This window comes from Vicugna pacos, chromosome 11, assembly GCF_048564905.1.
Source record: "Vicugna pacos chromosome 11, VicPac4, whole genome shotgun sequence".
Taxonomy (NCBI): Eukaryota; Metazoa; Chordata; class Mammalia; order Artiodactyla; family Camelidae; genus Vicugna; species Vicugna pacos.
This window is the reverse complement of record NC_132997.1, coordinates 26,235,354-26,252,172: the sequence shown is the minus strand read 5'-3', so window position 1 is coordinate 26,252,172 and position 16,819 is coordinate 26,235,354. Positions and strand designations below refer to the sequence as shown.

Below are 16,819 nucleotides of genomic sequence, written 5' to 3'. Positions count from 1 at the left end.
GGAAATAAAGAAGAGATGCAGATTTTCTGGGGCACGCGTGTATCTGTCTATATAAGGGAGTGTCCGCGTGCACATACATGAATATGTGTGTGTATGGGGGGCATAGATCAGTCTACAGAGAGTTAAAACTGTTCAGTGGCACAAAACACACAACCTTTTCTCCACTTTTCTCGACTGACTGCTGACCTTGAGTAGAAGCCGCAGCTTTAGCACAGTTTTGTTTTTTTTCAGTGTATTCTATGCATAGACCTGTATTTTCTCAATTTCTCCCTTAAAGAGAGATGGCACCTTCCTTCCACTCATTATATAATTTTTTTTGGACTCTTACGGGTTACCCAAACCAAAGGTAATTAAGGGATAAAGGAGATGGAAGGAAGAGTTGGAAATAAATGGGGCATCCGGAGGTTGGTACGTATTAGATTACGTCCAGCAGTGCTTGTGAGAACGTACATTGCAATTTAATAAGAAGATTTAGAAAGGTTGCTTCATATGAATGGTGACAGCTGAGAAGAGAAAGATAAATATCGTGTGATATCACTTATATGTGTAATCTAAGGAAATGATACAACTAAACTTATTTACAAAATAGAAAGGGACTCACAGACATAGAAAACAGACTTATGATTCCCAAAGGGGAGTACAGTGTGGGAAGGGATAAACTTGGAGTTTGGGATTAACAGATACATACTCCTATATATAAAATAGATAAACAACAAGGTCCTACTGTATAGCACAGGGAACTGTATTCAATATCTTATGATAACCTATAATGGAAAAGAATCTAAAAAAGAATGCATACATGTACATATACACATAACTGAATTATTTTGCTGTACACCTGAAACATTGTAAATCAACTGTACTTCAATAAAAAAAATAAAACTGAAAAAGTCACAGCTTTCTCAACAAAAGAGAAACTGACCCAATTACGATTAAGAGAGACTGTTAGTGAAAGTCGGAAATACTGGCTGTCCCTTGGATGAGACAGAATTATGCCTGGTGTTACAGAATTAACAGACTTGTCCTCAGACTTCCGATGATGTTCTTAGACGAATGGAAGGGGTGGTACCAGTCCGTTGAGCCCACCTGAAACTTACTGCTGGGGGAGGGCGTCCGGAGTACCTTCCTTCTCAGTCCCAGTCCTGACATCCTGACAGATCTCCGGACCGTTCAGAGTGTGTCTTGGAATTAATCACTTTGCACGATGGGTGCGCAGCTCTGCTGGTACAAGTTTGGGGTAGACCACACTGCCGTCTTCATCCTGAAAGTGAGTTTTATAAAGAGATTTCAGAAATTGCAGCTACTTAATGGCAAAGAACAGGTTGGGAGAGGTCTGCTTTGATTCTAAAAACAAACTCAATTTCAGAGATAAGAAAAACACGTCAAGTTGGTGGAATCTAGCTAAATCTAGAAACTGCTGGGGAAACCAAATCTTATACTTTCTCTGGGCTCTGTGAACCCCACTGGGTTAATTTTAGTTTTTGAACAGAATCTTAGATTTTTAGCAAGAAAAGATGGATGCTTCTGGGTAACATCTTTTGTGGATCACCCCAAAATGTCTCCACATGCATGTTCATTGTTCTCATGCTTTTTCAACTGGAAATTTTTTTAGGTAGCTCATTAATCTGAGTGTTTTTGCTTTAAACAAAGAAAAATATATTTTCAATATTTTCGCTCCAAACAAATACAAAATGACCTAAGACATCTAGAAAAAGAAACCGAGATTTAAGTTTTGCTGTTGTGAAACAAAGAAAGTTGTAGGACATGTTGGGAGTCTCCTGGAAAAATAAATGATAAAATCTACAAACTTCACTAAGATCTACTGGTATATTTTTCAAATCTGACTTGCCAGCAATATCTGCCCTCAAGTTTTTTTTTCTTATTCTTTTTTCTACCTATCTTTCTTTCTTTTTCGTTCATTTGTTCTTTCTTTCTTCTTTCTTTCTTTCTTTCTTTCTTTCTTTCTTTCTTTCTTTCTTTCTTTCTTAAAGCCCTGTATTTTATCCTTTTTTTGTGGTGGGGGAGGGGAGGTAATTAGGTTTATTTATTTATTATTATTATTTTTAACGGAGGTACTGGGGTTTGAACCCAGGACCTTGCGCATGCTAAGCACACACTCTGCCACTGAGCTGTAACCTCCCTTCACTCTCAAGTTTTATTAGACAACATTGACCAGTAATGCTCTGCCCTTGATCTCACCCTACTTTGCTGCCTACTCTGTGCCGGACACAGAACGAAATCCCCACTCTCCTAGAGCTTGTGTTCTAGCGGAGAGAGAAAGTAGGAAAATGAAGGAATAAAAACAAATAGTGTGTCAGCTGGAGAGGGAGGCAGGGTAAAGGTGGAAGGGGCCGGAGGGCTGAGGGGTTGCTGTTTTTCTGCAGGTAAAGTCGAGGTCTTCATTCTCAGAGCAGAGCCCTGAGGGGTGCGAGTGCACTGAGCCAGCAGAGATGAGAGCAATTCAAGAGTATTTCAGAAGGATGGAGTAAGGGTGCAAGATGGGACAGAGCGCTGAAGTTATTGTAGTTTGCGATTGCCCTCTGTTGTGCGAGTGTAATGGAGTCTCGATAAATTGGGAGATGAGGTGTTGGGGCAAGGAATAATGACTTTATTCGGAAAGCTGGCAGATCAAGAAGATGGGGGCTAATGTCCCGGAGAACCATCTTCCGCAAGTCAGAATTCAGGCTCCTTTTATACTAAAAAGGGGAGGGGGTGTGGTTGGTTGTTGCAAACTTCGTGGTGTCGGAATCCTTTGTTCTTGCCGCTGTCCGCGTGGGTCAGGTCATGGTGCCCCTGTGAACCTCCCACAAGACAAATGTTATTCTCTGTTCTGCAACTTTTTATCTTTATGTGAATGGAAAAGAGTTATACTCTTAAAGGTCAGGGCCTTGAGAATGGGCTATTTCAGGCTCTAGGCAAGGTTCTTTTACAAAAGGTGCAGAACCAGCATGACTCAGCACAGGGGACAGAGCACAGGGTTAGAGCCAAAGGAACAGATCTAATATGGAGTCAGATTTGTTCTTCCCTGTCACATGGCTCATCTCAGTTTTGTGTTCAGGTGTGTTAAAGGTGCAGGACCTATGCTTGGACTGTGTCAGTGCCTGCTCTACTTAGTCCTCCTTTCTTTCGTTCCCTCCTTCCCTCCCTCCCTTCCTTCTTTCCCTCCTTCCTTAATGCCTTGCTTGCTTTTCTAGAACTCTCCTGCAGTCATTCGTTACCACCCTGCTGCATTACTTATAAACCCAGGAATCTCTGACCTGGTGCTCTGTTGCCCGCCGACTTCCACCTGAGTAAGTGATGACACGTGCCTGTCTCTCTCCCTCCAGGTGTGTATGAGCGAGAGACTCTGCAGCACTCTGAGGAAGAAGCTTAATGACATTGAAATCCAAATGCCGGCGTTGCTGGAAGCCAAAATGCTTGCCATAGCAGGTACCTGGAAACAGAGGGGACAGGGAGGTGGTTGGAGTGGAATGATGACAACCACCACATCCGTGTCTTGTCCTTGGTTAACATTCTGCCTGTAGCTTCTGTCATACTTGACAGCTCAAAGCCTTTCTGGGGAGTTTTGCTGTAACCCACAGAATAGATGGGCAGCATGGTTTCCTTGTAAGGGATGGATAGCACTCTTCAAAATACATATGCGTGCGTAATACAATATATATTGTTTGTGTAGGTACCATATTTTGGACTTCCAGTTCCTGCTTCTTTTAAGAGTTTCGAGACTAGATGTACTTTGCCGTGTAATTCAGGCTGATGTTTCTATGTTACATGTCTGTAGATGCTCAGTGAGGGTTATTGGATGTGATCAGCCCCTTCCTATGGGGGAAAGAATGAAAACAGGAGACAAACTGACCTACTTGGTGTAACAGTCTCATCACAGATTGTAAATTTTTGGAGGCTTCTCAGTGGATCATTATCCTTCCTTAATCTGGTAGTTCTTAAAGGATATATTTTCCATTAATTAGTAGGTGGAAAATACGAGTCTTTGAAAATAGTGTCTTATCCTATCGTTTGAATAGTACTTTTGAACATTCTTCTGCATTTGTTATCTTATTTTATTCTTATTCTGTATTCTATTCTATTCCATTCTGTTTTATTTTATTCTATCTTATTCCTTATTTTATTTTATTTTATTTTTCATATCAGCTCTATTAGGTAGGTGAGCGAGAGACTGAGCTCAAGGAACAGATGGGGAGATTGAGGGCCCGGGGTATGTCCTTTGGTTACGTTCACTCAACTGGCTAAGTGGTGCTAGACCAGGGACTACAGTCCAGGTGTGATACATGGATTTTTAACCCAGTTAGGTAATGACATCCTCCAGGTAGTCTGAGTTTTATAGGTTGAATGAATCCACAGCTCATCAGTGTCAGAAGAATCATAAAAATGTAATGAAAAGGTATAATAATTACATGTATGGGTTTTAAATGGCATTTTAAGGAGGGATACAATAATTGGCAGCTTCTGCTCTTCAGACCATTAAACAACTAATGTTGGCAGCTAACGAGCAATTTGGTTCCTGGCGCAGTCACACGTGTTATTTACAACCCGTGGAACACTGCGATGTGAATGTAGGGCTTGGCTCTTAACAGCTTCACGTGCCATTTAGTTGGAATTATGGCCCCATTTGCTAGGAGAAAAAAAAGAAGATTGAACACAATCTTGCTTCTGAGTTAGGGTTTTTGCCTTCCTTAATCAGTCTGTCTTTCCCAGGGATACAGGTGGATGTGTCTCTATTAAGCCCAAGGGAGGAGATGTATCATTCAGGCAGCAGAAAAACCCTCCCTCTAATGTGAATCATCCCTTTTTAGAATCCCAGGGAAAATTCTTAAGGTGGTGTATTGCATATGGGGCCCGGGTAGATCGGCTGGGAAATCAGTGGGGCCTAATCAGATGACAGAGCACCTGAGTTAATGGGGATGGGAACTCACCAGCCAACCCCCTATTTCCTGATCACTCTTTTTTTTTTTTTTCAAATGGAGGTACTGAGGATTGAACCCAGGACCTTATGCATGCTAGGCATGCGCTCTGCCACTGAGCTGTACCCTCCCCTTCCTGATGACTCTGGAGCCCCTTAGTGAACGGACCTTTTGGTCAGTGGGCTCTCCTCCTCCTGCTCATCCTTACTTCACATCTTCTGCACCTAATGTGATTTGACTTTTCTCTTGAGCTGGACTCCGCAGCAGGGCGGGGCTGCGGATGGAAAAGGCGCTTCCCTTAGGATCCTCATGGGACTATTTTATTGCCTGCAGTGTGGCAACCCTCACTCCATTAGACAGAAGCCGCAACAAACCTCTCCAAGAGAGGCCTTTCTCTCCCTGGGGCTCTCTGTGAGGACGCTGGGCCAACGCCCTTGAGATGCTGAGAAGCCCTATTGAATGGAGAGGCGCTTAAGGGATGCCCTTAGGTTCTCAGAGGGCCTTCCGTCTGTCTGAACATTTCTACGATTCCCTGTCTTAGCACTTCCATCCTGAATTTCTTCTTTGGACTGAGGCCTTTTTTTTTGTCCCTTGAGAGGCTGCTAGTTGAGAAAATTTATTTTATTTACTTAATTCATTTTTTTATTGAAGTCTAGTCAGTTTAAACGTGTCAATTTCTGGCGTACAGCACACTGCTTCAGTCATACATGGACATACATACGTGCGTTTTCATATTCTTTTTCACCGCGAGCAACTACAAGTTCCCTGCACTATACAGTATAAACTTATTTATCCGTTTTGTATATACCAGTCAGTTTCTGCAAATCTCGAACTCCCAATGAGGCCTTTTCTTAACTTGAGAATCACTGGCTCCCTGCGGAGACGGGGGACGAGAAATAGTTTTATTTTCAAGCCCAGCAAGTCCAAGCTCCTTTCTGTTAACCAGTATGTTCTTTAGCTCATCTCTCTTTTCTTGCACTTTGTCACAGGCAGTGATCAGAAGCACTGGCTGGCACGCCTGTATTCTGCCTGGAAACCTCCTTGCCTGTTTAATTAGCTTCATCAGGAACTCTTTTCTGTGTTACCTCATTGGTAATGTCACCAGACTTTCTGTCACTATATGCCAGGGCTCCCGTTTCCTCCAGCTTCCGATAATGTTTTCTTCCTTTCCTTTCAGCCTTTGCTGTGCCCTGTTAGCCTTCCGCCCGCCACCTGGTCCCCAAGTCAGTGCCTCCGACTTTAGGGGTTTGTTACAGCAGCACTCCACTTCCAGACGCCAAAATCTGTTCTCATTACTGATCGCTGCGGAATAAACCACTTCGAGACTCAGTGACTTAAAACATCCCCAGTCATTTATTTTGCTCGTGAATCTGCAGTTAGGGCTGGGCAGGGCTGGGCAGGGGCAGCTGTAGGGGAGCTCATGACTAGCAGGTTGGTCTGTCTGTCTGTCGGTTCCTGTCCAGGTGAGCCTCGTGATAGGCAGCTTGGCTCCCTTACAACATGGCTGCTAGGTTCTAAGAGGGAGTGTCCCAAGAGACAGGGCATGTAAGTTTCTTATTTCTTAAAGCCTGGACCGAGAAACTGGCAGGAGTCTCTTTTAGTAAGTGATACATTATCCCAAATCTTAGTAACTTGAAATAACAAATGTTTATTATAGCGCACAGTTTGTGAAAGTTAGGAACCCAGAAGCAGCTTAGCTGGGCGATTCTAGCTCAGGATCTCGAGGAGGTGCTGCGAGATGTGGGGCCTGAAGGCATCATGGGGCCTGAAAGATCTGCTTCCAAGCTCTTTCACGTGGCTGTCGGTGGAAGGGCTCAGTAGCCACGTAGGCCAGGCCATGGGCAGCTCAGGCCATGGTGGCTGATGCCCCCCAGAGCAGGTGATCTGAGAGTGAAGGCAAAGAAGACCAAAGACCCTGGGTTTGTCGGGCCTTCATTTCCAAAGGCTCCCAGTCACCTCTGGCTTGGTGACCAGCCGAGCATCCTAAGTGCAGCCCACACTCAGCGAGAGGGAGGACAGATCCCACCCCAAGGGAGGAGCATTAAAGAACCTGATGGGCACAGTTTTTGAAACCATCCCAGCTGCTGTTTTATTTTATTGGTCGAGCAGTCCTGGGGCCCTGACTCAAGGGAAAGGGACACAGGGGACAAGTGGGAGGTGTGCCAAGAGTTTGGGGGCAGTGTTTTACAATGTGCCACAGCGACCTAGGAGTCTGTAGGGTTCTGCAAACTAACGATGGGGGCAGAAAGTTTTTCAGGGACAGAGAGTGGCATCAGGCACCTACTAAGCACCAGGCCTGGCTCTCGGTCCTGAGGGTGCAGCTCCAGACAGGACACCATTCCTCCTTTTGTGGTAGATGTGGAATAGAATGGATATGCCTGGCCTGTTTGTGGAGGAGACCACGGTTCTGTCTGGGGAGGAAGGGTCGTCTAGATTGATGCTGGGATAGAATCCGTGTTGTTGTAGGAAGGGGCTTGTTATCCTTGGTTAGGACCGGATGTCCGGGGCTCTGTTCTGCAGGCTAAGGATAAAAGTATTGGGGAGCTGTTATAATTTATGTTTAAGCAAAGCAAAGGCATGACCAAAGCCAGACTTGAGGAAGCTCAGTCAGGCGGCGGGTACACGGTGGGGTAGAGGCGGGAATGTCTGGGGACTGGGACTCACTGACTTTAAGATCCTGGCAATAAAAAAGGAAGAAAAGATCACTCATGCGTGGAATCTTAAAAAGAGAAGAAAGAAGACACTATGAACTCATCTACAAAACAGAAACAGACTCGCAGACACAGTAAACAACCTTATGGCTACCAGGGGAAAGGCGGTGGGGAGGGATAAATTTGGGAGTTTGAGATTTGCAAATAGTAAGTACTATATATAATAATAGATAAAAAACAAATTTCTTCTGTAGAGCACAGGGAACTGTATTCAATATCTTGTAGTAACTTACAATGAAAAAGTCTATGAAAATGAATATATATGTATATGTACACATACACGACTGGGACATGATGCTGTACACCAGAAATTGACACATTGTAACTGACTATATACTTCAATAAAAAAAAAGAAGAAAAAAGAAGAAAAGAAGGTTAGCATTTGAAATCTTCTGCAGGTGCTTAGAAGAGCTAGGTGGTATTTATGTAGCCAGCTGAATGTGGTAGTCTAAAAACTAGGAAAAATAATCTAGAAAGCCCATCGCTTCTTTCCAAGTATAAGTCATCGAGATAAGAACACAGATGCTGGTGACACATCAGAAGCGATGGTCCTCCAGCTTTGTTCTGTAATACACACAGTGGATTCTCCAAGCAACTACCAGTCCACTTCGCCGCTGCTCAGGTGGCTTTCAAATACTCCAGGGACCCTAGATTTCTCCCTTGTCTTCATCAGCCTACACAAATCTTGACTCAACTGTATCTTACTCCTCTCTTTTCTTGCCCTTCTCTGTTTCTGCCTTAACTCTTGTGATGTCTGGCAGAGAACGGCTCAGTTGAAAGCACTCACACATCTTTCATCACCAGAAGGAGACCCCCAGCTCTATGCATAGTGGCTTAGAATGAGGAGCTGACCGGGGGCCCCCACATCTCTCAGTTCTGGAGACCAGAGGTCATACTGTGTAGCAGATGGAGCTTTGGCTATGGGATCTGAGAGGTCTGTATTCAAGTCTGGCTTCATCATTACCTGGCTGGGTGACTTTGGGCAAATTATTTAATCTTTGAAAATCTTGTTTTTTTCCCATCTGTAAAATGAGGGTAATAGCAACACTATTACATTAGTGTGCTGTAAGAATTAAGTGAGGTCGTGAATTAGGATAATATGGTGCATTATTATACTGATAAATGAATAATCAATATGCAAGTGAGAGCTCCTTGCATAGAATGAGCTAGCAATTGGCAGCCTTGCATCTGAGTGGGAGGAGGTTTGGCCGGGAGGTGAGCCCTTGACTGGCTGTCACTCCCTGCTGCGGGTTCCTGGCTTATGTACCTGTAGCAGAGGGCTGTGGTGGCATCTACACCCCTTATCACAAAGTGGCTTTGGCCCCAAATGCCTGTGCAGCCCCCTGCCTGCTGTGCTAGGCTGGGCTACTTGTTGATGGTGAAGATTTGTTTGTCCATTTGGTTTTCAGCACTGATACTAAAAGCGTGGAGCCCTGCGGTGTCCCGTCCCCAGACTGGGTGCTAACCTGAGCCCTGCAGGCCTGGTCACTGTCACGGCTGGGTCCTGCCGGGTAAACTGAGCCCAGGAGGTGAGCATCTGCCCGGGGCCTGGAGCAGGTGTGGTCTAGCTGCCCACTCAGGCCCCTTTCCCCTGGGCCTCACCGAGGATTTTCTGGGTGGAAGTTGAGAGGCCTCTTTCCCCAAGAGGCAGCCCCAGGCCCACCTTGTTGAGTGGCCGCCTGGAAAGGAAGTGAGAGCGAAGATCCCCCCAGGTGCTCCAGGAAGGGGGACCCTGCCTGGACAAGGGCTCCTTGCCTCTCTGCTGCCCTCACTGACAGCTTTGCCCTCCGCCCCAGGATGGGTGGGTTGGGCGAGGGCTGCTGGGGACAGAGCTCGGGGACAGAGCTCGGGGACTGGCTTAGTGTCCTCTAGAGAGTGTGGTGGGTGTGGCTGCCCCAGGCTCAGTGGTTAAGATCTCACCATCAGAAGCAGGGGCCTCTCTCCCCTAGAACTGTGCTGCACCCTTTGACCTCCAGTGATGAAGGCTCGTGCCTGGAGCTTAGCCTGGGTCCCCCCTCTGCCCGCCTTTCATAGCCGTGGCCTCTTCAACCCGCCTCTGGTTCCCAGAAGCAGGAGACGTTTAAGTGGCGGGAACCCACGCCTGTGACTCAGCAACAAGCATCCTTCCTGCCCGCCGTCGGCCTCCCGCCGTGGACTCAGGGTCCGCAGTGTAGCTGAGACACGGTCCGGGCCGGGGCTCAGGCTCCTGGAACCGGGCTCTGCCTCCGTCCGAGCTCTGTAACTGCCTAGTGTCCCATCTTCACTTTGCACGTGTCTGACCTTTGCCTGCCCCTAGCCAGCATCAAGGCCCTCTGCTGCCTGCCTCTGAAACTTTCCAGTGTTGACGTGACGCATGCCTTCCTGGTTCCAGCCCTGCCCTACTGGAGTCATCCACCTTTATTGATCTGGTCTCTCTGTTGAGTCATTTTGCTTTTTTTTGTTTTTTTTTTTTTTCCCTTGGGCTTTGCCTAATGTCTGGTACTCAGGAGACAGTAAGAATAATTGTTTTTTAAAAAACGAGCCCTCATTTGTTGATTTCTGGTCCTCAGAATCTGTTATATCCGTATTTCATGTGAGTTTCCTCTCAGTTTGTGGCATATTTTCTTTCCCACCTGCCTCCTATTAACAGTTCAAATAATCATTTACCCTTTTTTAAATTGAAGCATGTTGATTTACAACGTTGTGTTAGGTTTTGGTGTACAGCATAGTGATTCAGTTATACATATATATACACACATATTCTTTTTCATACTTTTTCATTACAGGCTATTACAGTATATTGAATACAGTTCCCTGTGCTACATAGTAGGATCTTTTTGTTTATCTGCTTTATATATAGTAGTTAATATCTGCTAATCCTAAACTCCTAATTTATCCCTTCCCCTCTTTCCCCTTTGGTAACCATAAATTTGTTCTCTACGTCTGTGAGTCTGTCTCTGTTTCATAAATAAGTTCATTTGTGTCATTTTTTTAGATTCCACATGTAAGTGATATCATATGGTATTTGTCTTTCTCTGTCTGACTTACTTCACTTAGTATGATGATCTCCAGGTCCGTCCATGTTGCTGCAAATGGGATTATTTCATTCTTTTCTATGGTTGAACAGTATTCCACTGTGTGTGTGTGTATGTGTGTGTGTGTGTGTGTATCTGTCTGTCTCACATCTTCTTTATCGAGTCATCTGTTGATGGACATTTAGGTTGCTTCCATGTCTTTGCTATTGTAAATAGTGCTGCTATGAACACTGGGGTGCAGGTATCTTTTTTAAATGAGAGTTTTCTCCAAGTATATGCCCAGGAGTGAGATTGTTGGATCATATGGTAAGTCTATCTTAGTTTTCTTAAGGAATCTCAGTACTGTTTTTCCATGGTGGCTGCACCAATTTACATTCCCACCAACAACGTAGGAGGGTTCCCTTTTCTCTACACCCTCTCCAGCATTTATTGTTTGTAGACTTTTGAACGATGACCATTCTGACTGGTGTGAGGTGATATCTCGCTGTAGTTTTGATTTGCATTTCTCTGCTAATTAGCTATATTGAACATCTTTTCATGTGCCTATTGGCCATCTGTACGTCTTCTTTGGAGAAATGTCTGCTTAGGTCTTCTGCTTATGTTTTGAAATCATTTATTCTTAAACAGCATGTCAAGATATTCCAAGCCAGTTTTTCTTTTTTTAAAGATGGTTCTATCTGATTTGACTCTGCCTTTATAGAGAATAACAATTATCTACACTTAACACACATGAATTAGAGACAAATGTGTCTAGATGGCAGCCTGAAATCTTCTTTCTTAGTTGATGATTTGGAGGGAAATGAGAAGTTTCTTAGAAATGAACTAGATTTTCCTAGATAAGTGCAAAATATTTCCTTCTCTCTCAAAAATTTCATGGTTTAGATCAGTGGCTGGGGGAGCTGAGAAGCTCCAGATGAGGAGAAGGAAAGGGTATTGTTCAGACTGACTAAAGCAAGGGGCTCTACCACCATCATCTGTGCTTTGGCGGTGGCTCCAAGGCAGGCAGAGGAAAGGGAGACTTGGTGAGGGGGGAATGGAAGGTTCCAGGTGTGACTGGAGGCTGTTGGCTGGGAGAAGCTGGAGGTGGGTGCCCGGAGCATCCTATGTGATTGCCTAAGGGGCATATCTGGCTTTCTCTGGTTTGTCCTAAGTTGGGTGTAGGGACGCAAATTAAAGAAGCGGTCAGTTCTTAATCAGGTCCTGGCTATTTTGGGCGAATTGTTACAGAAGTTATTGTTTTGCTTCCTGGAAGGATCTGGCGTCCTGCCAGAGAAGAGAAGCAGGACTCTGTTATTTGCGCGTTATTCTGGTTATGTTCAACACTGGCTTTATTTCTCTTTCTGTCATAAAGAAGTAGGGCCCAAATTCGGGTGGGTGGAAGAGGGTAATTTTAGGAGGATTGTCACAAAGGGGGAGGTCTGTGGCCCAGCGAGGATGGTGTGTGTGCTTTCCCCCCGGGGAGAAAGTCGTGGTGAGGCCTGATGGGGTGAAACTGCCCATCTGAGCGCGAGATCCGCCCCCAGCCTTCCTGGTGCTCCCTCCCTTTATGGGTGATTTGTGGCCACGTTTTGGCCAAGTCCCTTATTGAGCTGTATTTGGCAGGGTAAGCACCTAACCTGAAGTTGGAAAAACCAAGTTCAAGTTCACTACTCTTACATGAGATCTTCAAACTCCAAAGCCTCATGACCTGGGGAAGGTCACCCTCTGGGTCTCAGTTTCTTCCACTGGAGACCAAGGACAGTCACGTCCTGGATTAGTGGGAAACCTAAGTGAGATTTCATACACCGAGAGCTCTGCGACCTATAAAATCAGACTCTCAAGTACTGACCTCAAAAAATGAGCTCTAGATACTGGGAGGTAGAGAAGGGTCAATAATTAAATTCAGAGATGTCGAGGATGTCGTTAGAAGGAGCAGGACAGGTAAGGTCAGTTTTGGCTTTGGCATACACCTAGGGGTTGGTTTTTTTTTCTTTATCTAGAGATATTTTTTAACATTTTTTATTGATTTATAATCATTTTACAATGTTGTGTCAAATTCCAGTGTAGAGCACAATTTTTCAGTTATACATGGACATATATATATTCATTGTCACATTTTTTTCTCTGTGAGCTACCATAAGATCTTCTGTATATTTCCCTGTGCTGTACAGTATAATCTTGTTTATCTACTCTGCAATTTTGAAATCCCATCTATCCCTTCCCACCCCCCGCCCCCTTGGCAACCACAAGTTTGTATTCTATGTCTGTGAGTCTGTTTCTATTTTGTATTTATGCTTTGTTTGTTTGTTTGTTTGTTTTTAGATTCCATATATGAGCAATCTCATGTGGTATTTTTCTTTCTCTTTCTGGCTAACTTCACTTAGAATGACATTCTCCAGGAGCATCCATGTTGCTGCAAATGGCGTTATGTTGTCGGTTTTTATGGCTGAGTAGTATTCCATTGTATAAATATATACCACATCTTCTTTATCCAGTCATCTGTCGATGGATGATTAGGCTGTCTCCATGTCTTGGCTATTGTAAAGAGTGCTTCTATGAACAATGGGGTGCAGGTGTCATCCTGAAGTAGGGTTCCTTCTGGATATAAGCCCAGGAGTGGGATTCCTGGGTTATATGGTAAGTCTATTCCTAGTCTTTTGAGGAATCTCCACACTGTTTTCCACAGTGGCTGCACCAACCTGCATTCCCACCAGCAGTGTAGGAGGGTTCCCTTTTCTCCACGGCCTCTCCAGCATTTGTAATTTGTGGATTTTTGAATGATAGCCATTCTGACTGGTGTGAGGTGATACCTCATTGTAGTTTTGATTTGCATATCTAGAAGTTTTTAATGGTGTTATTTGTAGAATAAAATGTTTTGACAGGTGCTTCAAAAGACCCACGTGAAGGCCCAAGCGTGGCTCCCTTGGTGCACAGCAGGCGGGCATGTGTGCCGCTGGATGGAAAGGCGGATGTTCATCCGTACACAGATCCTCCTTTAATTTCCTGGGGAAGTTTTACAGTGATTTTCTGTGTAGAGGTTTTGCATGAGTTTCTTTAAATTTACCCTAAGTATTTTGAGTTTTAAAATGTCTTGTACATGGAATTTTTAAAAAAATCATCTTCCCATTGTTTGCTGACATTTGGAAATACGACTGTTTTTTTAAACTTTTTTTTATTGAGTTATAGTCATTTTACAATGTGTCAAATTTCAGTGTAGAGCACAATTTTTCAGTTACACAATGAATATGTGTATGTTCATGTATAACGACTGAGTTTTGTATGTTGACCTTGTAGCCTGTAATCCTTCTAAATTAAATGCACCAACTATGTTGCTCAGAGCTTTCTAGAATTTTGTGTCTATTCTTGCAGACTTCTATAATGCAGGTGTTAGCACGATCATATTTTATTAGAAGTTTGCCCTGAAATTCCATATGCTAATTTCTTTGCTCAAGATCATGCAGTTTGAGGAATGGGGGATTAGGATTTGAACTGAGGTCTTTTTTTTGGAGGGGGGTTCTTTCAACACTTTATTTTTTTATTTTTATTTTTTAAAAATTTTATTTTATTGAGTTACAGTCTGGCTCCAAGGCCCAGTCTCTTTCCACCCTTCTATAATATTTCACCTCTTTGACATTTGGATATTTGAATGGAGCGATATCATTTGGTTCCCCTGGGTTTTATTGGGACATTTTTGTGTCATCATGCTTCCCAAGGATGTGGATTAGCCAGTGGAACCCCTAAAACAGAACACAACAAGGATAAGGTGAGAGAGAGATGTACGAGAGTTAAAGAGACTTCCAGCTTGAGGACAGTGTTTTTCCCGATTCCTCCACGGAAGACTGATCATGCAGCTGGTTCCAGTTGCCAAGCTCAGCCCCCTTTATCCACACCGTCAGTGCATTTAGCTGTTGCTGAATCTTTCCCGTGTAGGGGTGCTGTAACGCTTATTTTCCCCTCTTCTCCCCGGCGATGTGCTGCAGGAAACCATTTCTGTACGGCTAAGGAGCTCACGGAGGAGATCAGATCCTTAACATCCGAGAGAGAAGGGCTGGAGGGACTTCTCCAAAAGCTGTCGGTGCTGAGTTCAAGGAACGTCAAAAAGTTGGGAAGTGTTGAAGAAGATTACAACAGACTGAGAAGAGAACTGGACCACGGGAGAACTGCCTATGGTAAGTCATCCCAGCGGTCGTCCAGTGAAACATTTATGATATTTACGGTACTGTGTGTCCAGGCCGGATGTTCTGTGCTTCGTGTGAACGTCACTGCCAAAGGGTGTCCTGGAGCCACACAGCACATTCCCGGGAGGATATTTTGGCAGGAGCCTTGGCAAATGGGGCGGAATTTCTTGTCAGCTTTTGTTTTGCTATCACATGTGATGGCTTTTCATGTTCTGTTTCTTTCCCCCTCCTCTACCCTGGATTTGCTAATGGCCTTGCGATTATTTAGAGCAATCTCCCCCTTGGCACAGGTCTTGAGAATTTTCTCTGTTGGACAATTATCTTCCCTTTGCTCCTTGGCTCAGCCTTCTGGCTTGCACCATCACAGACAAAAGCAGGCTGACTCTGGGAAAAAACTAAGACCATTAAGTTGCTGTTCTCTGTGTGGGCTTTTCTGAGAGCTGCTTTCCCAGGAAGAATGAGGTAGAAGATGCCAGTGGTGCCTCAGCCGAAGTATGTGCTCATGGGAGGAGTTACATGGCTTTGCTCTTTTCCTGTCCAGTTGTTAAGAGCCAGTGGGGTCACCTTGAGGTTTCACTTTGGGGGACAATCTCAGAAGATGCCTGTTTAGTCCAAATGGATAAAGCAAAAACCTATTTCTTTCTTTCTTTCTTTCTTTCTTTCTTCCTTTCTTTCTTTCTTCCTTTCTTTCTTTCTTTCTTTCTTTCTTTCTTTCTTTCTTTCTTTCTTTCTTTCTTTCTTTCTTTCTTCTTTCTTTCTTTCTTTCTTTCTTTCTTTCTTTCTTTCTTTCTTTCTTTCTTTCTTTCTTTCTTTCTTCCCCTAATTTCAGAACTTTTTTAAATCCATAGCAATGAAAATAACAATAATTGCATGAGGTTAGGAATCTGGGATAATGAAACAGAATGGGTGATTTTGGAATAGAATCAATACATATAAGGTCAATTCAGTATAATCTTGTTTATCTATTCTACAATTTTGAAATCCCAGTCTATCCCTTCCCACCCTCCGCCCCCCTGGCAACCACAAGTCTGTATTCTCTGTCTATGAGTCTATGTCTGTCCTGCATTTATGCTTTGTTTTTGTTTGTTTGTTTGCTTGTTGGAATCATGTAAGGTCAATTCATATTTCACAGATGCAACAAGGCAATTTAATGTGGAAAGGATATTGTTTCAATAAATCTGGCCAGCATGGTTCAATGTCAGTATGTCTTAAATGACCATAGTCTTTTGTGTTGCACCCCATAGAAAAATGTAACTTGAAAACCTAGTTCTTAAAAAACAAACATAGTAAAGAATTTCTGATGATTCAATTTCTAATATGCAGAATGAAATCTTAAGAAACAAATTCAGATTTAAAATACACGAGATTCTGCCACCTGTTTCCTCACTAGTAAAATGAGAAGAATATTATCCACATCATGGGCTGGTTAAGTGGCACGGATTAAGGGAGGTAACTTATAAAGATCCTGAGATATGTGTGTGTGTGTGTATGTGCGTGTGCTTGTGTGTACACGCGTCGTTGTACTTTCCCTGGGAACTAGAGGTTGTTAGAAGTCAAAGGTCATACATGGTAAATCATGGGCCCTGAATAAATGCTTACTAGGAAGATGAAAGACATCTACACTAATAAAGTTCTGTACTTACAAAGAATGCTTACTTAAAAAGAAATAAGACAAGAATGGAGATATTAGGTAGCCAGATTTGAAACAGGGCTATTTGAAAATACTCTACAAATTGAAGTACATGAAGATGAGTGTTGAAAACCAAATAAACAGGAAATCAACTAGTAGAAGTCAGTGTGTCATTTTCACTGTGAATCAATTTTGTTTTGACGGCTTAGTCAGTTGTGCAGGGAGAGGTGTCTTTACAGAGTGATTTGAATGACAGATGGGACGGTCAGCTGCTACTGTGTTCTTTTTTATCCTTCCAGCCACATCTTTTTTTTTTTATTATTTTATTTATTTATTTAAACTTTTTTTTTTATTGAGTTATAGTCATTCTACAATGTTGTGTCAAATTCCA

The 16,819-nt window shown here is 43.5% G+C and overlaps 1 protein-coding gene across 1 annotated transcript in view; it reads left to right on the top strand.

Annotated features, from left to right (window-relative positions):
- DISC1 (DISC1 scaffold protein) overlaps window positions 1–16,819 on the top strand; it is a 285,981-nt gene that overhangs the window by 92,368 nt on the left and 176,794 nt on the right. The window contains exons 8-9 of the mRNA XM_072970971.1: window positions 3,327–3,429; window positions 14,601–14,789. Of these exons, the coding sequence (XP_072827072.1) occupies window positions 3,327–3,429; window positions 14,601–14,789 (292 nt within the window). The remainder of the gene's footprint in view (window positions 1–3,326; window positions 3,430–14,600; window positions 14,790–16,819) is intronic.